This window comes from Topomyia yanbarensis, chromosome 1 (assembly GCF_030247195.1).
Source record: "Topomyia yanbarensis strain Yona2022 chromosome 1, ASM3024719v1, whole genome shotgun sequence".
NCBI lineage: Eukaryota > Metazoa > Arthropoda > Insecta > Diptera > Culicidae > Topomyia > Topomyia yanbarensis.
The window spans coordinates 209157057-209183231 of record NC_080670.1 but is presented as its reverse complement, the minus strand read 5'-3'; the positions used below and the strand labels follow the sequence as shown (position 1 = coordinate 209183231).

General features: G+C 46.5%; 1 protein-coding gene across 4 annotated transcripts in view; it reads right to left on the bottom strand.

The window, feature by feature from the left end:
* Positions 1 to 4125: 4125 nt before the first annotated feature.
* Positions 4126 to 26175, bottom strand: part of LOC131690488 (plexin-A2) — an 81694-nt gene continuing 59644 nt past the window's right edge. For 2 of the 4 annotated variants that reach the window (XM_058976304.1, XM_058976293.1), the window contains 8 exons: positions 23169 to 24843; positions 8383 to 8922; positions 7726 to 8326; positions 5463 to 7665; positions 5221 to 5402; positions 5026 to 5156; positions 4822 to 4967; positions 4126 to 4734 (listed from right to left, as the gene is read on the bottom strand). In XM_058976304.1, coding sequence (XP_058832287.1) covers positions 4567 to 4734; positions 4822 to 4967; positions 5026 to 5156; positions 5221 to 5402; positions 5463 to 7665; positions 7726 to 8326; positions 8383 to 8922; positions 23169 to 24843 — 5646 coding nt within the window. In that variant the 3' untranslated portion in view covers positions 4126 to 4566. Of the gene's footprint in view, positions 4735 to 4815; positions 4968 to 5025; positions 5157 to 5220; positions 5403 to 5462; positions 7666 to 7725; positions 8327 to 8382; positions 8923 to 23168; positions 24844 to 26175 lie in introns of all 4 variants that reach the window. The other 2 variants (XM_058976312.1, XM_058976322.1) reach the window with 2 other exon arrangements.

Sequence of the window (26175 nt, the reverse complement as noted above, 5' to 3'; positions counted from 1 at the left end):
TGATCACCACTCCAACCTAGTAACCCATAACTCAGTCCCTCCGTGAACATCCCACCGTCGTCGGTGAAGATATCAGGAGTTCGGCTAAAATAGCTTCGTAGAATGGTTCCTGCGTAGCCTGGACTCACACGAGTAGAACTTCCTAGATGAATTAATGGAGTTCATACTCTACTACACTGAATCTAGTATCCATCTGGAGTAGAGCCTGGACCCTCCAGGACTCCACTCGTGGTGCACCGAAGTAACCAATTCAGTTAAAAACCAGCGTCGTGCTCTCCGGACGCTTCGGAAAACGCCCTCCTCGACCACTAGTTCTGGACAATCAGGTTAAACCATTTCCACCAGCTTTGCAATACTGCGAGAAAAGCCGTCGCTGAAGCCAAATCGGCAAGCTGGGGCGACTTCCTGGACGGAATCTACCCTTATTCCTACATGGAAGAGATTTGACGAAGGATTGATGTACTCAGCAGAAAAAGGTTTCCTGTAGACATCAAAGTCATCGTAACCCTAAATCCCCACGAGATCACCAAAAAACTAGGCCATCAATTCTCCTCCCGATCAATAATCGCTCTGCTCCCACTGGATTTCCGAGTCAAGAAAATCATGCGTGAGGCTCTATTGCTTGTGGTAACTCCCGTATCTCTCTCACTCGACCCAACACCGGGATGGAATCAAACCTTCTTCGTAATGGAGCTTGCCGTCGTGGTTGAGGGAAACCCACCGAGATAGACAACTTCGGCTATTCACCACCTCAAGACAAGAACGCACTCCTTAAAAGGTAAATCGACATAGGGAGGGTGCCTGGAATCGTAGCAAACGGCCATGGTCATGCCGATTCCTAAAAAGATACAAGGTATCTAAAGACCTAAGTACTTCCAACCAATTTTACCAATGATCAACCGATGGCTCACTACGACCTGGGAACAACACCAAGAGTTCCGATAAAGGAAGCCCCGGATCTTACCTGGTATTCCTGGGGAAGATCCTAGCCCATGCAAACCACCTACAGCTCCGTGTGGAGAGAAGGTCTACTCTGGTAACTCGACCGCTGGAGAATTCAAGTAAACCTCGACCTATACACCAAATATTTCCTCAAAACCCGTATGTCTCCAGTCAGAATCGGTGCCAGCGAATTCAAATTCTACACGGAGCAGAACGGTGTACCCTAAGGTTCGGCTCTGGCGGTTACCCCTTACCTCATGAAATATTATTTCTCCAGGTTATCTTGGAGAATCTTCATTTTTGCGTGCGTCAACGAAATTTTACTCGTCAGTACAGGAAAAACCAATAGCTTAGTATGGATCAAACTATAAGCAGTAGTCTACGCCGTGTTCAAGTGTCCGCTGTAGTCATATCCAGGCAGCACATCGATACAGATACGGTCAACTACTCGGACTTACTCGCCGTCCTTCTCCCTCTAGGACCTGGCCAATCCCGATGCGCATTCGAGCAGTCTAACGAATTAATTCTTTATGGTCCTCGGTCTATGCAACATACGGAGAAACGTTGACGCCTCCCTTGGCAGCAAATCCAGAACGGAGCTACCAAGGGAGGTCCCGGCAGTGGTTATCATTCGGTAATTGCCTCAAACCACCAGCAGAAAATTTCACCTACCACTGATAATCTACCCAAGGCAACCTCCACAAAATTAAAGGGTTCCCTGGAAAGCGGGACGTGGTCGAACACCTACTATCCAACGGTCGGAAGCTCGAGAACCTCCGTAAAAGTTTGACCTAGCGCACTCCATCCATTTATCGAACGACCCAGTAAAATTTTATAAGATTTTTTTTGGCCTCTTCGACGACACCTAAACGGATACTGCCGCCAGACTCCTCCATCGGTGGGCCCTCTACCACACGCACTCCGGTTGCCTGTGGCTCAATAGAACTACGCTGAACTCCACACGACCCCAAGGAAATCGGAGAAGACCCCACAGTAGACCCACTACCACTCCAGAACGTCCCTTTCCGCCAAACCAGTCCAGGACGTCAGGATGGAACCCTCTGCAACCAAATGTACAACCAAGCAGATAGTCAGTCACCAGCGGGCCCTCCACTACACTCGGACTGTGGTTTTGACAAGCTGTGAGGTTAGCAGTTGTTGGGTTGGTTTGGGCCGCGGAAAGCCTCTCCAGCATCTCGTGGTGTGTGGCAGATAGCCCACGGTTAGGTGGATTCGGCTATGGTATCTAGACCGTTTTGGCCGTTGAAGGTGCTCTGGAATGGTGGGAGACTCCCATGGTGTTGGGCCATGGGCGTCCTCTCGAACGCTGAGGTGGTGTGGTAGAGGGCCCATCGGTGGTGTTTGGCAAGTGTCGCTCTCGGAATCTTGGTGCAGATTGGTTGTGCTTGCGCACAGTGGATCGTGGAGGACTTCCTCACAGCTCCTGGGAGTGTGGCGTTTGATTGTTCGTTCTTTGTTCACCTTTTGTCGTACAGACCTGCGTCCTGCAGGAATAAGCGGAGTGCCTCCTCCCAAATCGGGTCATTGTCCAGGGGATCTCGTATTGGCCCGGTTAGGTCGTACTGTTGCCATAGGCCTTCCAACTCCCGACAGTTGCAGAGCAGGTGCTCGACGGTGAGCCGGGTGTTGCATGAGGCGTATTCTGATGAAGCTGTTGCACACGATGTGGGTGTGGGTCACGCAGAGTCGGGAGAGTATCTTTTGCTCTCATCTCATCAGTATCTCGGTCGATCCACGTGTCAGTTTAGGCCTTGACCTTTTGCGTGTGGCTTCGGGATCTCTGCTAGTGGTTGGTGAATCCATACTTTACGATATCCACTGTTAGGGACTCGAATAACAGCCAGGTTCGGGATCGTCTGCCGGAGAGAGCCGAACGGTCAGCGTCTGTATTGCCCCTTATCCCGCTGTTGCCCGGGACCTAGAAGATTGTAACCAGTATGTCTCGATGGGTCTCCATGACCTGAACGAACGGGTTCTTGGAGGATCCGCTCTCGACGTCTCTGAGGACCGAGAACCAGTCGGTGAATATGAACGTCGGTGTGTTGGAGGTTCTTTTAGCCATTCTCATTTCAATGGCGGCCGCTTCCGCTGAAAAAATTGAGCAAGAAGCGGGTAAGAGGCAGGAGTCGGCTGCCCGAGTCGCTGATTCCCGCGTCTACCTCGTCGTCAGCAGTGGAGCCGTCAGTAAAAAATTTTTTGTTGCGCTATGCGTATCTTTGGTGTACTAGCTGCCGGTCCACAATCTTGTGACCAGCATGCAGATTTCTGAGTCCCCAATCTGGAATCCCAAGGTTGACGTTAGCCGTCTCGAATTCGACACTCAAAGTCCAGAACTTGGAATCTAGGATCCAGATTTGGGAAATTATTATTCAGAGGTTCAGTGTCAAGATTCGGGCAGTCAGAGTCCAGAAACAATTCTTCACGGTTCAAATGTCAGTGTCCAGAGTCCCCAACTTAATGTCCCGCTACCAGAGAATTGAGATACCTGAACTCAGATTGCAGTGTTGCGAGCTCATGGTTCAAAATTCTGAGTCGAGAAATCAGGATCAGCAGTCTATATGCGGTCCAAGTTCAGGTTAGAATTCAAGGTGTAGAGATTAGAATTCAGAGACATGGATCTCGAGCTCAGAGTTCTCAGTCCGGAATGCAGGTTTCTGAAGCTTGAGTCGTGACGCCCAAAGCCATAATTCAACTTGTAGTTGGGAGCGCTGAATTCAAAGTCCAAAGTTCGAAAGCCACATCTCACTTAGAGTACACTGTTTACAGTTCCAGTGTCAAGAGTACAGACAGCTTCGGAGAGGTCGAATGGCAGGGCCCAACGGACAAAATTTATTGTCAACAGTCCAGCTTTCAGCATCCTGAGTCTTACATTTGGCGTCAATCGTCCAGATATTTTCTGTTCCGTGTCCAGAGCTCAGAATTCCAGAGTCAACAGGCTCCCTTTAATTATATTAGGCCTAAAACTTCAATTACAGTTGTGTAGTTCTCAATCCACGGTCAAACGACGTACGTTACCTACAAAAATCAGATTGCAGTGTGTCATTTTTCCATAATTAAAAAAATCGAATTTCTTTCGAATCAATAACATCGAACATGCATTTTTGTTGGTTTTACTAATAAAATCATCAGCTTATATTTTAGTAATAACTTATAACACATCAATTACACAATTTTTCATTTTTATTACATTTAGACTTTTTTTTTTGTTTGAGCTATATGAGATATTTTTAATTATTATAAGAATTTTTCCACGTTTCGTTTTTGTTTGTTGTTGTTGTTCTTGTTTTCTTGTGTATGGTTGATTTTGCTGTTTCTGTTTTGACGGTTACTTCTTTCTCTCTATTCAGTTTGAAATTTTTGCCTCAAGTCTCCGGATCATATCAATCATCAATTAAAGCGACTGTTTAAAAATAGATACGACATGCTTACTTTTTGTTTTGCTTCGACAATAAATTTCACACTCTCCACTTAATAATGTTTGTTTTGTTGTTTTTTTTTTCTGTTTACTATATAGCTTACACAATTCAGTTTCGCCCCGCCCTATTCCCTTCGCCCCCCTCGCTTTCGACCCCCTACTACATCTACCGCCTACTACACCTACCACTACTCCGCCGACATAATACCGTGTACCTGCTCCAGTTTGTAGGCAAGCCGCTGTTTCTGCGAGAATTCGTCCTCCTCCAGGGTGACCGTCAGTTGCTCGTTGTACTTGACCGCGTACGAGTACAGCTCGTGCAGGGCACAGTTCGTGTTGAACTCGGTCGTGTGGAGCTGTCCGGTAAGGGAAAACATGGAAGAAACATGGAAATGATCATCACAGCTCTGCGGGGCTGGAAGCGGTGAAGAACCTACACTTACCCGTGACTCTTCGGCGAGCATCGCGTTCATATCCTGATCCGATATGGCGGCCATCTCCCGAATGTCGCTGTAGTACCGCTCCACCCACTCCCGGTACGATGGGATATCCTTAGCGTATAAAAGCTTAGAACTAGGTGAGTCTTTCCCTGTGAAAAGTGAGGAGGTTTTTAGGGGGCTTCAGTTTCGTAGGTCATTCGAACTTACCTAGCCTATGATCTGAAGTTGAACAAGAGTCCATAAAGGTTTGAGCCACAACCGATAGGCAAGAATCCACTATGTTTGACTTGTGAATGTCAAACACAAAGTTAGGATTTTTGATGAGGTTCACCCAGAATCTGCAAGACGTTAGATACAATTAGCTATGGAACTGTGAAGACACGATCACCACTTAGAACTTACCGCAACGGTAAACTGTTGCTCTTCCAGGTGTGCACCACCTCCGGATCGGTGATGCCATGCAAGAGAGCCTGATCATCTAGGAAATCGAACATGTACTTTATTGCTAGTGGGAGTGCGGAACCTCGATGTGCAGTGCTGAAGATCGTCTCGAACAGATCATCGACGAACTTTTGAAGGGTACCCTGTTGGAATTCAAAGTGAGTTAATGCGTCAAGTCCCGTTTCTGATCTAGAAGAACTTACCTTGGTGGCCAACAGCCGGGTCAGATAGATCTCCGAGACCATCTTGTTGACCCGTTCTCCCTCCTTCGACCCATCGCTGTCGTGGTGCTTCACCAGGTGCCAGTACTTGATGCTGTTCTCCTGCATGTCCACGTTCATCGGGCTGCCGGCCCGGCTGAAGGGCGGCGACGGCGAAACGTACTTCGATATGTTTAGTGTTTCATATTTGTGGATTTTCTCCGAGTATTTTTCCCCTATCAGTGTAATGTTGTAAATGGAGCTTTCCTTCGGCACCAGACTCAGACAGGCGCCGTCGTTAACCCGATAATGGTGCAACGTGTTGAGCTTCTTCCACTCGCCATCAGTCTTCGAGGTAGAATCCTCATCGTAGAGGATCACACGGCCGGAGCTTCCGGTACGCCATTCGAGGTCCAGATCCTCCTTCCTGGGTCGCTGACTGCACGGAATGGCCTTGTAGATCGTGTCCAAACATTTCTCCTTCACCTGGCCGATGCTGTCACAGTCCAGCACCTTAACCGGAATGTTTTCCGTGTTGGTCGGAATCATTTCGACGTTATTGCACAAAATCGGTGGCTGCGTGATACTCGCGTAAACCGTCAGGACTTTGAACTCGATCATCTGTCGGATCAACTTTTCCTCGCTCAACGAATACCTAGCCTCGTGGGTAATCGCATCTACCGGACCCTTATCGATCTGACCTTTCACCGCTCGGAACAGCATGTACAACGGTTCACCGGCGCATTCCTTTAAGAACTTGTACAACAGGAATGTAAACCACGCGGACAACATCTTCTCCGCGACGGACTCCGTTCGTCGTAACAGTAGCTTCGGATGGCTCTTCCCTTCGATACATTTCTCGATCAACTCCGCCAGCAACGTCTTCAGTATATCCGTACAATACTCCAACTTACTCTGCAGTGTAACCATAATCAGAGAAGCCACGTTCACCCGTTCCCGCATCGAGAAATACCGGTTGCTTTCCAGCGTCCTTATAAACAACAACAAGAACGTCTTGTTCATCACCAACTGCCCAAACAGTCGGAGTCCCTTTTCCTTTCGCAACAGCTCCGGCTTTTCCCACTGCAACACCACGTGATCGTCGTTGTTCGGAAACAGTATCTTCATCGCATACGTCCTGTAGTCCAGATACGGAATACCACCCGAAGTGATGTCCCCACCAAGATCCGTCATCTCCGTTTGCAGCTCAGCAAACGCTTCCTTACACTCGGCTGCGACCCTCAACTCCAAAATATCCATCTGTTCCTGCATGTTCTTCAGTACACGATTATTCTCGCTAGTCTTCTTGCGATACGCGATCACCAACCCGATGAAGATCACGAAGAAAATCACCGACCCGATCGTCACGATCAACGTCACCGCCTTATTATTGATCGACGGCAAAATACTAGCCGAGGAGTAACTCATATACCCGATGTCGTACGTCAGTGCATTCCCGATCACAACCTTCACGTTGACCTTCTTGATCTCCTGATCCATCGGTGGCCGACAGGTCAGCTGTTGTCGCGACAGTGACGTAATGTTACAAATGGCATTATCACCAATCCGCACCATCACATCACTCTCCTTGCAGGCTCGATCCAAATTCTTCCCGTTGATCGTCAGATACTCACTGTTAAAGTGCTTCAAATTCTCCTCGAACGGATAATACACCGGATTCGGGTGCAACTCGAATCGGCTACCCAGTTTGGCGGACAAATTCTTAACCGATTTGACGTCGTCCATGATGAAGCCGTACTCCAGCTGAAGCGGTTCGTCCGAATGGAATGTGTCCTCCTCCTGCAGATCGATCTCCGGCGAGCTACAGTGCATCTCCTTGTTCGAGATCGATTGGCACTCGTTCAGGAAGATCTGATCCCGATAGTACACGTAGATCTTCGGCTTCTGGATGGAGAAGAAGTTCTGACCGAACACGAAGATCTTGATGCCACCGGCTGGGATTCCTGTTGGCGATAGAATGTAGAAATTGAGGTTTGACTGTCCAATACGGTTCGGCGATAGATTACCTCGTGCCGTTCTTGTCCCCAGATCCCCGGAAGTCACGTAGTCAATCGAAGGATTCGCCACGTACTCAAAGTTGTCGCCACTGAACTCCCGAACGCCATTGTCGAACTCCATACGGAGCTTCCCTTGCATCTGGTCGAGAACTGCCGTTGTCCGGCAGGTAGCCTCCGATTCGTCCGTGCTGTTGGTGACAATTTATTAAAATTTATTAAACAAATTCGAATAATGAAAAAAAGCTAACCTCAAAATTTCGCAGGGATGCTGCTCCAAGAACGCATTCACTCTACTTCCCGTGTTCAAATCCTTCCCGACAATCTTGATAATCGTCCCACCCGAGATCGGTCCAAACTTCGGCCCAAAGTCCGTAATCTCCGGATCGACGAACACGAAATCATACGTCGACTCACCTCGGAAGTCGGAAATCTGTACCACAACCCGCCCCGACCGGTGACTCTTCACACCCGGCCCATCCACCTTACACACAATCTCCTTCGTCTGCACGTACAGCTCCCGGAACGGCATACAATCGATCCCAGCGATCTTGATCCCACCGTAAACGTCCTCAAACTTCTTACCCAAATTGATCCCCCGGATGGTAATGTTCGTTCCGCCCTCCCACGGACCCGTCTTCGGGTCGAACGAATGAATCTCCGGATTCGGACAGGTCTGCTGATTGTTCAGCCAGTCCTTCTTCTCCTGGCCCTCGACCTTCCCGGAAATGCCGCACTGGTCCTCGACCTCACACGTATTAGACGACGAACACCAACCACACTTATACTTTTCATCTAACGCCAAGCAAACACCACAGCTATCGGACATATCTCTACAGCGATAAATTACGACTGAAATTGGAAAGAATTAGTTACTTAAATCTTACGACTACCTCCCCTCAACTCACCATGAATATTATTAGGATTGTCTAGCGGCTTCGAGCCGCCCCAAATAACAGCGAACGTCGCCGTCAGATTCGGCGTCTTCGCCGTGTACGAGAACTCCATCGCATCGCAGTAGATGGTATCGCCCAGCAGTTGCGCATTAACGCTCGTCACCCGGCCCTCCACATTGAATTGACACACGAACCGCGTCTGGACGATGAATTGACCGATGATATGCACCTTCACTTTAACGGACTTTTTCGACCCAGCCGGCACTAGGATCTCCGGCCCATCGCCGGTTACGTTGATCGTAGGACAGAACCCGGGCCCCGATCGGTAACTCGGTCCGATTCGGCTGATCCCTGTCACGAGGATATCGTTGCGGCAGTTCTCCGCCGTATCGTGCGTACAGCGATGGGCTTCCACGCACCAATCACAGGGGAACTGCGAGGAGACGCACTGCGTACAGGACAGATGGGTACTGCAGTCGAAGAAGGTGAACTTGGTCGACACGATGTCCGGACCCTGGGAGGTTTTGATCGAGAGCTGTGCGTTGAAGTGATCTGTGGAATGGAGCAGGAAGGGATGAAGTGTTGAATTTTGAGTTTACTACTTCTGTCAGTTTAAAAATATTTAAAAATATATTAGTTTCTCTTCAAAAAGGTTACAGCAAATAGCCGAAACGTCGAGCCGCGGAATTTTTTTTTTTCATTAGATTCGTGGAATGCTCTACCAAATCTATTAGTGACTAGTCTCGGTCTTTTTAAACTAGATGAAACACGTCTACGGTATCGAAGAAGATGCAGTTTTCGCCCTTTCGTCTCAAGAGTAACTTCTGAAAAGAGCACAAGCGCTTTTTTAATCTTAATTGATTAGTTGTAGTTGAGTTACGTATCGGATTGAAAGAAAATGTCAGCTTCAATGTTTGAAACAGAAGTAGCCTGCTGCTGAAGCTGGAGATCGTGACTACATCCTAGAAGATGAGACTAAAGTACAGCGGTGGAACTGCATTCCAGAATGCGCTGGAAGCAGTGAAGCGCCACTTGCTACACCCATCGAATGTGAACGGAAGGATGATATGGAGGGCCGGAAACAATCATACAAGTAATGATCTGGAAGATCTGTTCATTGCCGTCTCCTGTCATTGAAAGGCTGGACATAGTCATCTACTTCGAGTTCGGCGTAGAGAATCTATTCGCAACGGTAGAAGCCTGTGGGATCGAGGACTTTATGTGAAATGCTTCTTTGAGGTACGCCCGACATTCAAGCTGGCCCAGATAAGAACTTCGTGGAACAACTTTACTCCAACGCTACTGAACTGTAGTGCATGGCTATGTTTCGTCGCTACAAACGTTGCAATTTCGGTCGGCGATGATCATCGACCCCTAGCAATAAAAATAGATGGTTTTATAAATCTTCATACCGAAAAGGACCGTCAGGCATCGACGGAAACCTCCGAATGCCCCAATGCGTAGAATAGCTACTACTTCAAAAGAGCCCGGTAACGATCCACCCGAGGATCCGCGTCGGGTGCAATCAATTCCAAGAACTCAGCTACGGTTTAAGGTAAGCAGTAATGCGGAAGTGTATACTATGTCGGAAGTATGAAAACAGGAAAAGGTGTACGGTTCCGATGGCTGTACCATCTCTTTCTACACGCCCAAGTAATCGCGCAGGTCACCGTCAGCTCCGGGGACAGAGTTGTTCCACGAACTCCAAAGAAAGCAGCTAGCAACACCATGTGTAGCCTGTATCAAGGGTCCAAGATCATGTTCAGAATTGTACTAGTTCTCCTTTATGGTACGAACCTACGTCTTTGTAGACGGCGAATCGGGCCTTAGAGTGATGGAGCAGAGTTTGGCAGACAAATTGTAAGTACGATGCCTGTAATGGAATGGTGGCACTAACAGAACGGACGTGTAAACTTCCAGATTTCTAGCGTTTCTTGAGCGGATTCGCCCTCCAAGAAACTCACGCCCTAGGAAGTACACACAGTCCACCACCAGCGCTACTAATACCTTGGACATGACGAGGAAAAAGATCCGACATCTGATAGATCTACCGGTAGATCCAAAATCTCTGTCCGCGATCTCTCTTCAGGTTGGTCCATTCCAGCTTAGAGAACGTGATGAAAAACCGCCAAGGCAAGTCGAACGAACCCATAGCAACAAATACTAGGCTAGGATTACACAGTGTCCAATTCTGTCAATGTGACATCGAATCACACGAGAAACTGCTCGAGGCTACGAAGCGGTATTTCTTACTCGAAAGTTTCAGAATCTGTAATCTTTGGCTAGACGTACGAACGGACGATACGAATCTCGCCGTCTATGGCGATACGATAACGTGAAACTTCCGGGAAGATGACACTACGGAGAAGAGAATATCTCGATCGGCGAATACATGCGGACGGCAACCTATCTCAGGAACTCATCTCAGAAATCAACGACTACCTAGCCAAAGGCTACATAAGGAGACTCCCTGCAAGAGGAACTGGAGACAACTCTCGACCGAGTTTAGTACCTTCCGTTCCTTCCAATTGTGAATCCTAACAAATCCGGCAAGACAGGACTCGTTCGCCGAAAGCGGCCAAAACTCTTCAACGGACCCATTCAAGTGATGTCCCTTATGTCTATCTTGGCGATGACCGGAAATGTACGATCTAGTCCGCATAAGACCTGTGAACCGGCGCAGTCAACACTTCCGGCGTAAGAAGAAAGTAACTTACTAGAATTCCAGCACGTATACTAGTGATGTCCTTCAAGCAATTCGAGCAGCAAGATCCGGAAATCGGTCAAGGTATCGTTCACCAGTACTATGGCGATGGTATGCTGATCAGTGAAGAATTGGAGGAGAAGGAGATAAGTTCACAAAGCTGGAAGCTTTGATATACGGAACTGGACCACGAATTCACTGCCAGTCATTGCTGCTTTATAAACCAGGTGTCGAAGAGTTTTTACTTTTCAATATCTTCATTTGAGGCAGCAAAAGGCTGTATTCCACAAACTAGTAAGTAGATCGGCCCAAGAATGATACCATGGGAGTGCTCAAGAGTAAAAACAGCAGAGCCACGAATTCACTGTCAGTCGTTGCTGCTTTCACAGAAGAAGAAATTCTAGAAAAATGTATGAACATTGAAGAAACAGAAATCACCGAGTGAGGTTCTCGGGATGTGGTGTAATATTTCCGCAAACTACCTTACGTTCAAGTTATCTACCCGCCACGATCCTATTTGTCCGGAAGAAAACAACCTACCCAGCCTGAGATATTACGTACATTGATGATTGATTTAAGCCCGCTTGGGTTGATGGTCCTCCGAATTCTTTTGCAAGAACCTGGAGAGCTACGACTGAGATGATCAAATCTATGTTTTCCATTTCAAAAAATGGCGCACATGGCTGAAGGTTCTTCCTCGAGTGTCGCAGATTCGACTTTCTGTGGCAAACAATCTGAGAGCGGCCGAAAACTCTACCTTAAGGTCCCAGAACCGTTTAATAATGCAGATAGATTCAGCCAATTCTTCTGGAAACCACAGTATTCAAAGCTATCCGGAGCTTCTAGAGTTCAATTCAAGATATTCCTAAACACATCGAACCACGCATCCATAAGGATTTGGTGATGCTTCAAGAATTCGTGGACGAACGAACGCTTGTCAGTTTATCGAAAGCAGTGTAGCTACTTCCATCGGTGGTCGTCAAGCGATGAGATAACAAAGTTCTCACAAGTTTCCTAGCTCTTGCCTCCACTCCAGTCTAAATCTTTTGAGACGTTTGGTCCTTAGGCCTGTATCGACTGGGTGCTATTATCTTTCTGTCGGTAGTAGCAGAATGAAAGGGTGCGAACGAATCTAGGAATAAAAATACTACTGTAGAAATAAATAGTTGATCGAAGATCGGCGGAAATTCGATTGTAATGTGATTAGTGTCGATGGTCACGGGTTAACAGGCATTGAAAATTCACCGTGGGTGCATTTATGAATTCAATTTCAAGTTTCGTACTTGGTAACAAGCCTGGACGTTATTAAAGGACTCTTCGTAACGCAGGAAACCAAGCTTTGCCTTCTTCGAACCAATGGAGTAGCAAGAACAACGCGCTTTACTGGAGACGAATTGGCTATCGAAACCGGTGGCGCAAAGTAGTACGCGCACTCTACACGACTGTCTTGATCATCTCTCTAGGCTGAGCTTCCAGGCGGATCTTACACAGACTACCGTTGGGTGAACTCTGGGGGCGATTTAACGCTCTAAACGGCAAGAGCGGAATCACCGGTTTGGTCTCCAAATCAACGGGTCTATAGCCCTCTGTAGCTGATGAATACCGATACCGCCTTTCAACTGCCCCTTTTCAATCAGGAGAGGAACTTGGAATACCACTCGACTACTTTTCCTCCGTACTCGGGCAGGACTTCACTAAACATCTGGTTTTGAACTAAACCACGCCCTTATATTAACACGCAAAAAGCTGCTGGATATGAACCTTCGGATAGACGATTTGGGACACCTGCCATTGCAGGTCATGAACCGTCTGGGGACGTGACGTACTCCCGGACAACTGGAAAACTATGGTGCTCTTGGTTAACAGAAGGCTGATGTCCTTCCTTCCGCCAGTTCGCATTCTGACAATACCTCGAAGTCAAGATTCAACTTTTATGGAAGCCTCATACACCATAAATGCAGCCAATCGAAGGGCATACTTGCGGGTTTTAACAGAACGGCTCCCTTAGTCCACTGCTCACTGGCCACTCAGTTCAGTTCTTCCATACCTGCCGATGAGAGCAAGATATCCTTAGAGGGGCCTTCCAGCACTTCCACCAGTTCAAAAGGAAATGCTCAAGTTGAAATGACTCATCCGTACGATCAGCGTTCAATACTCGGAATGGAGAAGAAACAGGGACGTCAGCATTTGCCAGGCTATCAGAAAAGTAACTTCACGAAATTCGGAGCAAACATCTCAGAGGCGCTGGTGAGTTATAGGATCTCTACCGACCTCAAGCTTCCGTCTCTGATATGTCTACAGATAGAACCCGCAAATGGCGCTGGTAAATATTGGTGCAGGCCTCACAAAGTCAACAAGAGTGTAGCTAATGTAGCCTCAACAAAGTAGAATTAGTCAACGATGAATACACGAACGTACCTCGTGTTCACGGAAGTGCCTCCAAGCTGGACGACGAATCAAATGAAAAGACGGATCAACATACGATCAACTGTGATGACAGAACAGAGCAAACAGTATTACGGATGAAATGTGAACCCATTTTAGATGAGACGCCGAAAAGGAAGACTACGTCCAAAAGGTCTCCATTCGAAAGCTGTCACTCGAAAAGAAACTGGAGTCTGAAAATCGCGTATCTTCCAATTTTTCCACCGAGTTGCACACCAATGATCACTTTCCAAACGTACTGCCCCAAATTACACTAAACGACCTACAAGAGGATGTCGTTGGATATACGAGCGCGTAAACTAGACGACCTATGAACAGTTGGTAACAACATCTATACACCAAGCCGTTAAACCAGGTTTCGAAGAGTTTTCAGCGAAGATATTTGAGGAAGCTGTATTCCACAAACTACTGAGAAGACCAAGAATGATACCATGGAGATGTCCAAAGGTAAAAACAACAGTGAAACAGCGACCAGAAACGCTGAAAATATTTAAGGAAGCCTGGAATACGACGAAAGCGATAATCCCAAAAGCAAAAGATCAGTCGTGCAAAAATTTGTCTACGGCTCCGACACGTATGACGTACAGAACCTCTGCGCTATAGTTGATGCCTGAGGTTTAAGGGAGTATCTGTGAAATTGGATCGGACTCGTTATAGACAAAATAGTTCCTTCTGACAAGCTGGCTACACTCGGAAAATGGGTTAATTCTTTCGTCGAGTCAGTCAGTACTGCAGCGAAACTCGGCTCCATCACTACATCTAATCTGCAAAGAGTTTGGCAGTAGAGAAATGCAAGCAATTCCAAGATCTTCCCGGTGTTCGCGAGAAGCAGCGATCCGAGAGTATGATACGAAGCGTCTGAGCTGACCTTGCTTGAACAGATACTGGCGAAGAAGTCAAGAATCGCTAGCCTAGACGTGGCGAGTGTTCGAAGCCAAATCAGGAAGTCTTGCTTGGATACCCTAGTAACAGTCGAAGAACTGTTACTTCCCCTTGAAACGCTGAACGTAGACTAGCTAGCGGATGCGTATTCGCTCCACGTCTACTCGTGTTGTGACGCTCGGCCACGAATCAGGACAGGACGCAGGGATAAGTCTGGTCCAGAAGGCTAGAGATATGGGGTTGGATAATCCGATAGCTACAAAGACTAGTAAGTAGATCAATCAGTTGATTCAATGCTGTCGACATTCCTCGTGGCTAGCAGCCATGAAAACCTTGTATCTAACCATAAAAACGTATTTAACGCAGAATTGCTTTGGTCTGGTAGGTGGTCAACACCTACTCCAGTCTTTGAGAACGACTCAAGCAGACGCGCTTGTCAGATAATCGAGCAATGGCTCGAAGGTCGGTTAAAGATACGCAACTGAATCAATATCTCGGAGGTCGTTGCAGTCGCGATTACAGTAAAACCCTCTAAATGAAAAAAAGACCAGCGACGACTAAGCCGGAGATCCTATCTTTGACGGATGTATCTAAGGGTTCTTCTGCAGGAAATTTGACTTACAGCTGTGTACCAATTTTCGCTGAACTTGCATCGGTGCCCGATGCTTAGATGTTCAGTGATCTGAATTCCTTCTCCGTTGGTCGGCGTCACAGGTGTGTTCGTCTGGTCCCATGTCTTCGACGATATTGTCGACTTTTACGTCGAACTTCTTCGAACTTAGGGCATTCGAAGACCACGTATTCCGGTGTCTCTTGACGAAGCATATCCAAACTGATACAGGTACTTCCAGAAGCAGCCGAGTCCGGACAAAAATTACCTCAGATGGAAGCTCATCTCTCCATAGTTCGTATACTCCCACACCGACACATTTGGGATGCGGCGGTTGGTACACTTTCCTTTCTCTGCGTTGTCCCACTCTTGCTGTCACTCAGCCAACGAGTCCACTCTGATCAGTCTCCCTTCATTCATTGGTTGCATGTTAGATCCTCAGCCAGAGTGATGCGGATTGGGATCATCCCAGTAATGACGCGTTCCGTCTTCGACGACATCGTAACGTTCGCGCTCGTGACAAGAACAACCATTAGACGAAACGTGCTCGTCAGCCTCGTGCGGTTCTGCTTTGAGTTCAGCGCCACAGATCTGATCTCCTCCGATGTACGGCATGATCTTTGCCACTGCGTTAACCACCTTCTCACATAAAAAAAAATCTTCTCACATAAATAATAAAATCGACGTGGCTATTGAAATTCAACCGATTGTCGATCCATCACATCCCGGTGCTTCAACGCACGCTTCGATGGCATCGAGTGTCTTCCGATGCTGATCACGCGACACGCCATCTAGGTTTCAATAATATCTATTGTCTCCGTCGTCAACATCTCTACTTCCTAAAGAGTCTCGCCGCTTATCGTACGGACGACGCCACATGCAAGTTTGACGATCTCTACTCCCCTAGGCAGTTCCGATGTTAACACTCCGTTGTACATCATATTCCCCAGCGTAGGGTCGAGCATGGAGCCCTGAAATACTCCCGCCGTGACTCTAATCGACATCCGCTCCATGCTTGTCTTGTAGACCAGCATCATAAATCTGGACACTTTCCAGACTAAGATTTTGATGTCGTGTAATAGAACAACAGCTAAAAAATAGATAGGAAACTGAAAAAAATCCTCTTTTGCAAGCAATTTGTAGCTGCAAATTAAACAGCGAAGTTTACATCACGATATCTTCGGCTGCTAATCGGATGCGACAAAAGGTATGATCTCAATAAGCTAATTCCAACCAACGCTTCGAACCGTACACCGATAGATCAGGTTCTGGTTGGTTGTGGAGAAAGATCTTCACGGAGAAGTGTTACACTGTTAACATTACGACGAAGAAACTTTTTGTTTTCGATGGCTATTTGGATTAAAAATGTTGTTCACATTGCGAAGAAATGAGAATTGAAAGTTCGTTGGCTATGATCTAAATTAATTTTATTGGGAAATTGGGAGATTTTTTCACCCGCGCTAGTTTTCAAACGTCGATGCAATAATCTTGTATTGCTTTAGGGCATCGCTGCACCCCAACCTCTGGCAATTCCGTATTAACTGAATCTACTACACTGTCAGATTCACCAAACTACATCTCATAGCATTGATCTGTTGTTGGTCATGTATTCATTTTTCCCATTTTGTCAGCAATTACAAACTGCAGACGTTTGTAATTATTCCACAGTGCTCCCACAGAATTCGACGGTCTATTATTCAGTTTTTCTTCCGCACCGATCCGCGGTCCCCTCGAGCAGTGATTCCAGGTCAGTGCTTCTGTTTCATCTTGCGGAAAATAATGCAACACAAGCGTGTTAATCATATTCGCTACTTTAGCTAACATTGTCGTCAATCTTATTGTTCCATCACTGCCATTTTAATAAATTAGAAAACCTGAAGAAGACCTCGACTAGGGGTCGAAACGTTGGCAAAAAACAAGCAGGCTCCATTTTATAAAAAAAAACAAGCGAAAATTTTGAATTTTATACTCAACTGTTCAATGTAATTTGAATAAAAAGAAGGTAACTCGAAAAAATACCGATTTGCTGTCGTACACTTCACCGTAAACACATTGCGATCGCAAAATTCATTCTTTTGGGTGATGGGATCGTACTTTATATTTTCGCACCGTAAATTAAGTGCCAGCGATCGACGCTATTCGTTCGAAACCGAGCACGGAGAGCTAAACTCGCCAAATGTTTCTACGAACATTAAGTAAACAGGGATATCATTCAAAGACTTCCTGAAGATGAACAGCTGTGTTTGCTTATGCTTGGTGCGGATTTTCACCTGGCGGAGTCCCCGTCGTTAGACGTTTTTTCTCGCGTCTTAAGTATGGTATGCTCTCATTTGACGGCATTCAAGGAGACTTGATACGTTTCACTAGTTGTGTGATCCTGGTAGGGACGCTGCTGTTGTTCCTTGGGCAACTCGTAGAGCTGCCCTCTTTTGTTCTTAAGCTCCGACGTTTTTTGGGTAAACGTCTGGTCAGCACAAGATCTACGATTCCTTGGAGCTCCTGATGCTCTTCTTGGTGCTACACATGAGTTGATATTGGCGATCTGGTGGAATATCTCCTTCAAGTTCCCGCCAAATCTTATTCGCCTTCCGAGAAAAACTATGATAACCTTTAACAACGGAATATCGGAGTCCGGCCCTTAACGAAATTTTGAATTTGGTGAGACTCCTGGTACGTTCGCTGAAACATTCTATACGAACCGTATCTTACCTGTTTTCTGGGTTTTGGACGATGTGCATAACCTTACAGCTGGTGCTCTTTGATCTGATGATTTGATTGACGTTCTCGCATAATATTGAATTCTTCTCAACAACGATTCTCTAGCTGCTTTGTTAAATGCTGTTCCACGGGATAACCTTTCGGGAAGCGTGGATCCTCGACCTCCCATAAAAGGTTGATTTAAAAGCGTCCACCGATTCGTTTTGTAGTCTATCCAAGTATTTCTAACGTCCCCCGATCGCCTTCTCCTGCGTTAGTATCACCACCAGAGCGTTCTGGCTTCTAAGTAGTTCGTGTAGATCATCGTTTTGCAATCGTCTTCTGATAACTGAGATTTTTACTCGTAGGATCCGTCACGGAGTATTTTGGCCCGTAAACCACCCGTTCGAGGTTACACTTGCCACGCGACCTACAGGTGTTTCGCTTCAAGCGCGGCAAACGTATGGATATTGTTCAACCCGATGTCAACCATGATGTCCAGTTATTTATAAGACTTTATACACTTAAACTTCGCGGTGAGTTCCTGGCAACGGCAGTGTTCCTGCTATGCGACCATTATGCAACCTGCACTTGTCTCGGTACACGATACCTAAATGTTCATTCGTCTAGATTCCTTCTCCGCTGGTCAGCTAGTCTGTCCTCCAACAACGTGACAGAGTTACCTTCGTCCAGAAATGCTAGCAACGTTATCGGCCTTACTGTAGCTGAAGCAGAGCCACCAGAATCAGTATTTCAGATTGTGAAGCCCACCCCATGTCTACGAATTGATGAAGCGAACTGTCATTAACGTATATCTAGTTTGCAAAGGAAATGGTAGAGCAGTTGGGAAATTCCAAGATCTTTCCAGGGATTCTCGATGGACAGCTGTCCCAGAGTTTGACATTTGTCACATATGTCTCCATTGACTTATCGACTTCTGAAGAGCAAAGCAGTGCGGGAAGAACGGCTGGCACATTGCGCACGAACAAGCCTAGAATCAACCGACTTTAGCTGGTAAGGTTCCTTCGCTCGGCAACCAGCCGTGAGCCCAGTAGGTGTAACGCTCACAGGATCGACCATGGTACCGTATTGACGAATCACTGGCAAGAGGAGTCGGATGGTTAGAACATATACCTTTTTCGAGGAAGGTTTTGAACTAATCTTGCTTGATCAGATGCTACTGGATGAGTTGTCCCTCGAAGGTGATGTTATGTTTGCGTTGAACTGGAGGTGCCCTACGGAACGAGGATAAGTCAAGAATCGTTAGCCTAGACGTAGCCCGTGTTCGAAGCTAAACCAGGCCAGGAATTTCCACTTAACATGCATAGATAGATATCCTACAGAAGACTAGATAGACGGAGGTCTGATAGTTGTAGAGATACGTCTAGATTGGAGCAACTCTTTGATTCGACGTTGTGTACATTCCATGTTCGTGGACACGAACATGACCAAGAAATAGATGAATCTCTAGATGCGATTCTAGAAGACCGATACGTGACCGGCCAGATACCCGTGCAACGACAATGCGTCGACATAACTGTCTCAAGAAATGCATGGAAAAGGACCCCGAGGTAGCAGTAGCTCGAAACCAGAAAATTGCCTACTACTTGGACCAAAGAATACGCAAGGAAACTCGCCAGCGAAGAACTGGGCCAAACGTTGCCACGTTCCAATAAACTAGGTTAGTTAGAACTAGGAGGTTAGAACTATTTGGGATGTAGCAGTCAAGGCTTTGAACTTCGTCCTGTTGCACAGCTGAGATCAACTCTGTCCACTGTTGACGATCGCGGTTCCGTTCCGCGAGCGGCGCGTAACCTTCAGCGGCACGGACCGGCGACATACGCGAGATGTTCCACAAAGATCAACAATGCCAGGGGTTCTTCTACAGTGACGGAAGTGGTGAAATCGGAACATATGCTATGCGGGTTATGAACTTTGGAGTCTGTTGTTCTCCTTGTAGCACCCAATTCATAACACCAATCGCTTCTCCGATCAATTTCCGGCCGCCGTCGTATCAAAGTGCCACTTCGTAGACGATTAGCTGGTGACTGTAGATACGGAGCAACAAGGGATTCAACTAGCTCCGAACGTCAAGTACGTGCATTCGGAAGGCGTGTTTGCGATACGTAACTGGATGAGTAGCTCGCAGGTTGCTGTGATCGCGATTTCAGTACAACCCTCTAGAGTCTTGGATCTTAGTCATAAAGGATCAATGAGAAAAACTTGATACTACCACCTCTGCCCAACCATCAAATTCAATTCGAATAATTAGCTGGATCGACTGATTGACTTCCAAAAACTGGCCAGAAGAGGTGTTGCTCGGGTAAATGCTGTCAGTTTTTGGCAGTTTGATTTGCAAAGTAATTTTGACGTTCAGTTATTTTCGAGAATTGCCCAACAAGCGCAGGTCCAGCTTAAAAGCAGTCCTGTTGCCGAGTGCTCAACCAGCAAATCACGTTTGTAGTTACTCACGTCCCATAATGACAGTCATTGGGGGTAAACCATCCGGAATAATGTGGGGGCTTCCCCCTAAAATACCCCAAAAACTACCCCCACTATCATGGGTCTGCACTAGAGTGACAGGAAAAAATGACCCCTATCAGCCCATGCCTGAGTCGATTCCTAGTCCCACCAGGAGTACTTGCTCCAAATTTGAAGAAAATCGGATAAGTCTAGGTACCGGACCAACGCGCCTGAAGCTTGTATGGGATTTTTCGACAATTTACATGTAGAAAACCCACTAACTCGCATTTTCGCCGCTAGGTGGTACTATATGCATCGTATTATCACTGTAAGTAAAAATAAGAAAGATAATTTAATTGCCTACAAATTTGTTGAAGACTGCTAGTCAATCCGGCTTTGGTAAAAGAAGTTATTAAACTTTTAACGAAGTGATGTCTGAGTCAGTTTTGCAAGGGGCCTAGCAGTGCATGATTGTTGATCAGTACTTGATTCGCACGAACAAAACATTTTTGTGAAATAATGGTTAGGTTTAGGTCAATAATATGTTCGGAAGATTTATAGTAAGTAATACGAGTCATGCTTTGGTTAGAAAATTTTAGTTCCACATTTTACCGCATAGAGGGCGCCAATACTAACTTTTTAACGGAAAGAGATAGAGATTAGATGTCTTCCACAAAGTTGTAAAGCAGGCATTTTTATATAATTCTTTCGAATATCTCGATATTCTATCTCACTCCTATGAAAAGTTAGTGCTGGCGCCCTCTATGCCGTTACATGTGGAACTAAAATTTTCTAACCAAAACGTAACTCATATTATGAACTACAATTCTTGTGAAAATACCATTCAGCTAAATCTAACCATTATCTCACAAAAATGTATAGTTGGTGGTAATCGAGTACCGATCCACAACCATGCACTGCTAGGCCCCATGCAAAACTGACTCAGACATCACTTCGTTAAATGTTTAATAACTTCTTTTAACAAACCCGGATTGACTAGAAGTCTTCAACAAATTTGTAGGCAATTAAATTATCTTTCTTATTTTCACTTACAGTGATAATACGATGCATATAGTGCCACCTAGCGGCGAAAATGCGAGTTAGTGGGTTTTCTACATGTAAATTGTCGAAAAATCCCATACAAACTTCAGGCGCGTTGGTCCGGTACCTAGACTTATCCGATTTGCTTCAAATTTGGAGCAAGTACTCCTAGTTGGACTAGGAATCGACTCAGGGGTGGGCCGATTGAGTTTTCAAAAATTCATTATTTTTCTGGGCACTCTAGTCTGCCCATGAATTATTCCATAAAAGCGCTTAAAGCGTGGGGGTATTTTGTAGCAAGAGTAAATTTATTTCGAGTGTTCATAACAGTGCGGCGATGCAGGCGTACTCGATAGCAGCACGTGCAGCATATGCCCAAATGTTTGCGCCTGCTTTACCCGCAATAATATGCAATCCGTACGTCAATATTTGAATCACAATGTTCAACGTGATGTCAAGTCATTCGTACGGTTACTCTCGGAGCACTCGGACGCTTTTTCCAGATCGCGCAGTGTAACAATATATATCATAAGGTGCCCAGTTTGCTAAATCGCTTACAAGGTTTTTGTGCTTTCCGTATCTTAAAGGTTTGGCTTTTCTGTGTGTGTGAATAGCCGTTGATGGAGCAGTAGAAAAGACTCATCGCTGGACACGTTGATCAGCGTTACGTATCATTCCTTTCTGTCTCTATCATCCTGAATTGAGATCTAAACCCGTGCAAAAATGCCTTCTGACAAATATTCGCCTCAAAGTGAGATAAATTTTGGAATAAAATCAACTCCTCGGCTCTGAAACTGTACCCATGCTCCTCAAACGGGCCCTTTGTGATCTTCTTCCTGTGCAGTGACCAATTTTTTTTTTAAATTTATTGGAAATTCCTAAAGTCTTGGTGGAACACTTTTCGATCATGACAAAAAATGTTGAAAAAAAGATAAGTGGCGGTTAACGGTCTGAAGGAGTTCAGAGTATAAAGACCTGCAAACAAGGTCGAAAGCGATGGGGTTGTTTCCGATTCATGTTTAAATTGTGTGGATCTGCTGAAATACGAGGTTTGCTGTTTCAAACGACCCCGTGATTCAACATTCAGCATCAGTTGCAGTTAACGGGAAGATGGCCTATGTCAACACACACACATATAGGGTAACATTCGTCCGGTCAGCTTTACCTAACTATTTCCTCGTTGACAAGGTTCATCTACTTATTCGCTTTTTGTTGCGGGTGATAAACTGCATTAACTACGAACAATCGCTAGTAAATAGGCTCCAAATATCCATTAGATTCCATCTCGTCAATGTCATTAATGACGAGAATGAAAATTTTCGACTTAAAGTGGCTTCCTTGAGGCACCAAAAATGAAATCTTCAAAAAGCACATTACACACACATTTCCAACAACAATTTCCAACGGATCTGATCGTCAAATTTCGAAAAAAAAACACCCATGACGCAGGTAAATTCTACCGCCCATTTGATTGATTCGAATTAAAGCATACAGAAAAGTTGCTCCACTTCGAGGTCAGCAAATGTTTTTTTTCTCCCCTGTTCCCACCGAGAAACCATTACCGAAACCGGCAGTCCAATCATCGCTGATTACAATCCATTGCCCCGAGAAATATTTATGCTCGAAAAACATTAACTCACCATCTCCGATAATTGCACCCATCCCCATCACCCCATCCCCCTCTAATCTAATCGAACCCCTTTTCGGCTGCTATGCTAACCGAAAGCAAATCAACACTAATGGACATTGATTTTCGCCTCGCCCCTTTCCGCCGCCGCGTAACCGGAAGGACGACCAACAGAAAAAAAGGACCCGTGTCGCCTCCAAACAGGCAGGACCGGTGGAGATAACACAGCAATTTTCGATACGGTGTCTCGCTTTCGATAGATACAATTAAGTGATCCCCATTGTTGAAAACAGAGTAACAAAATTGAAGCAGACAAAAAAAAAACTCACTCTTTCCATATCCTATCTGAGGCAGTAGGTCAGTCCGGGGCGTCGTACAGTTGACGCCGTTTCGTTTCTTCGTTGCATTGGTGATGATGGGTTTCTCCATGTTGGCAAAGGTGAACGCACAAACCAGCGCTTCCTTGAGATTCGGCAGATTCTCGATCATCAGTTCCAGCGTGCGGGCGGTGGTTCGCTGTAGCTGGCTGGGACTGACGCTCGTAATGGTGGTACATTTGCCCGACTTGTAGCTTAGCCAGGACAGGGGATCCTTAAAATTATCTTGACACTCACTTTTCGGACTACATTTATTCTCTAGGGAACACCAGCCACAGAAGGGATCCTTCGCTGATAGACATGCAACACACGTGGTATACACCGAACAATCATAGACCTTAATCTTAAATAGCTTATGCTTTGACATCAAGTACAGATCGTATTTTACACTGTCCAGCGACATATCCGGCTGGATCTTGGAATCGACGTCCACATTCATCAGGGCGTACTGTTGGGCCGAACTGGACGATTCGATGACGACCTTCTTCAGCTGGCCGCTTAGCGTCCCGATGAAGACGACGGTGAAATTTGAGGTGGTCGTCACTGCGATCGAGGTCATCTTCAACTCCGACAGCAGGACGGGAATGGAGGCGATCGCTTGTTCACCCCCCAGCGGGGAGTTCACATCGAGACCGCAGAAATCTTCGCTTATGGTTTGTAGCTTCGTTGGCACGCACGGCATGTTGATCGAGATGTAATCCAAGCCACGCTGACCGTGTCCGTTGAAGCAGGATTTGATGTTCTGCATGAACTTCCGACGGATCGCTTTCAGCGAGTACACGCACAGCGCCGACTTGTTGACATTCTTCGAGTCGTTGCTTTCCGAGAATACTGCAAACAGGACATCGTCCTCGGTTGTAATTCCGAGATTTTCCGCCAGATCCGGACCCGGTTTTCCGACGTGCGCCGCGTTGACGATGTTAAACTTGGTGCTCTCGCTGATACAGTCGACCGGGATCTCCGTGTACGAGTAGTAGTTGGAATCGTCCTGGCAGATCCGAACCAGCTTGGTGATCAGTTCTTTTGGGGTGTTGTGTGCACTGCTCTTGTACTGCGTCGTGAGGAAGTACGAGAACCGCTCGGAACTGAACCCGTACACGTAGTTGATGAGGAAGGATTCCCGAGCGAACGAATTGACAAAGATGCGCGTTCCGGTCGTCACCGCGGACGACGCGATCTGGAAGAGCTTATCGCGCGCCAAACTCCTCGAGGCCACGGCCGGAATTTCGCTCCGGTAGGGCGAATTCCCGGTGAACGTGACGCCCACGTACAGGACGTTGTTCTCCGAGGGAACCGGCGGTCCCGGAGCGATAAATGCCACCGTACTGGCATTGGCTACGTTGGCCACGACAGCTTCCTGCACCTCGTACTCGACGATGCTCACGTTCTGTAGCGATCGAATGTGGCAGATACCCTGGAACAGCGACCCGCACACGATCAGATTGTTCGCCGAGTGATCGATCAGCAGGACCTTGTTCCAGTTGTCGGTCGGACGCCGGACGATGTCCGACGGACACTCGAGGATCGAGCACTCGTTCGAGTCGTTGTGCGGACCGGTCGTGACCGCGGCCAGGATGCTCAGATCGCCGGAAATCTGGTACAGCTTGTTGACGGCACCGACGTAGACCTGAAAGTGGAGAACAAAAAAGACAGATTAGAATTAGAACAATAATAGGATTAACCTTAACAGCGTCGGTTCTCATCGCAACCGCCATTCATTATCGTTCAAACCGAACAGAACAGCATGCCACTAAAGTCACCCTCTTGTTTCGAAAATTGTAACTTTTCATCTTGAACAACAAAAATTCAAAATCAGCGCATCAATTCAAACCCTTTTCGTCGTAGCCCGGAGGCAAATGCGGAAATTCTTCTCTCCGCATCAAGCGACAACGATATTAAATATCTGTTTTTGATCCCGGAACGCCCGGAGCGGTTCTGTGCGAAAATCGAGGAAGGAGAAGTGGGGAGGGGGACCAGTTGGTGTGAGGTCTTCAAGGACCAAAAGCCAACCACTCAATTTACATTGCCTTCGCTCTTCCGGCTCCAGCTCCCAGGCTCAATCCGCACCGAGTCGGCCGCGCTCGGTTGGTGGCCGGTTAAGCAGTGTGCATGAAATTATTTTCGATTGATACTTTGTTAAAGTTTGCTCCGAACTCGACGACGACGATGACGGTAACCCTTAACTTTCGCAAATTTATGAGTGCCCTGGTGAGGAGGCACCTGTTCCACGGACTCTCCTCTGGTACAAAATTCGCACATAGCGCGCGACGATAAAGGGACGAAAAACTTCCCTCATAAAGTCTACTTTACACGGTATGCCTGCAGTTTCCCCCTACCGCCGACCCCGCCTTTCGTCAATATGGAAACCGAGATGTGTATCTCCGGCTGTGTGTAGTGTGTACACCTTTCAAGCGTACGTACGTTTCGTGTGTCTATATATTGCACTTTAGTCTCTAATTCCGTTCCGTGATAAATCTCTCGAAAAGGGGCTCTTTCCGATTCATTTCCCATTCCAATCGTTCCCCCCTTGAGTTCGTCCCGGAGAGTTTGTGTGGGTGGTCGGTGTGTGAGCCGGAGTGTGTTTGATGGGTGGTTGACAGTAAACTGTGGGGTAGCACTTCTTCTCTGGATTCAGGCTCTCACCGTGTCACATTCTTTCTCGCCGCTCTCTTTCCTTTGCATTTTGTTCCCAACCAACTCAAGTTACAGTGTGAGAGGGTGGAAATTGTAGGGATGCTTTTTACTGCACTAAAAAAAATGGTTTGGAGCGATTTGTTTGCACATTCAAGAGATTAGGAAGTTGTTGACGGTGTAAAGTACAAACAACTTGGGTTTGTCCCGTTCGAAATGCGTCCGAAATCGTGTTTGTTGTGTATTCTCTGTGGGATCATTTTAAAGCAAATAGGATTTAGTTGAACAGAAAGAAAAACATCGTTTTAATCAGTTATTTCGTTTTACA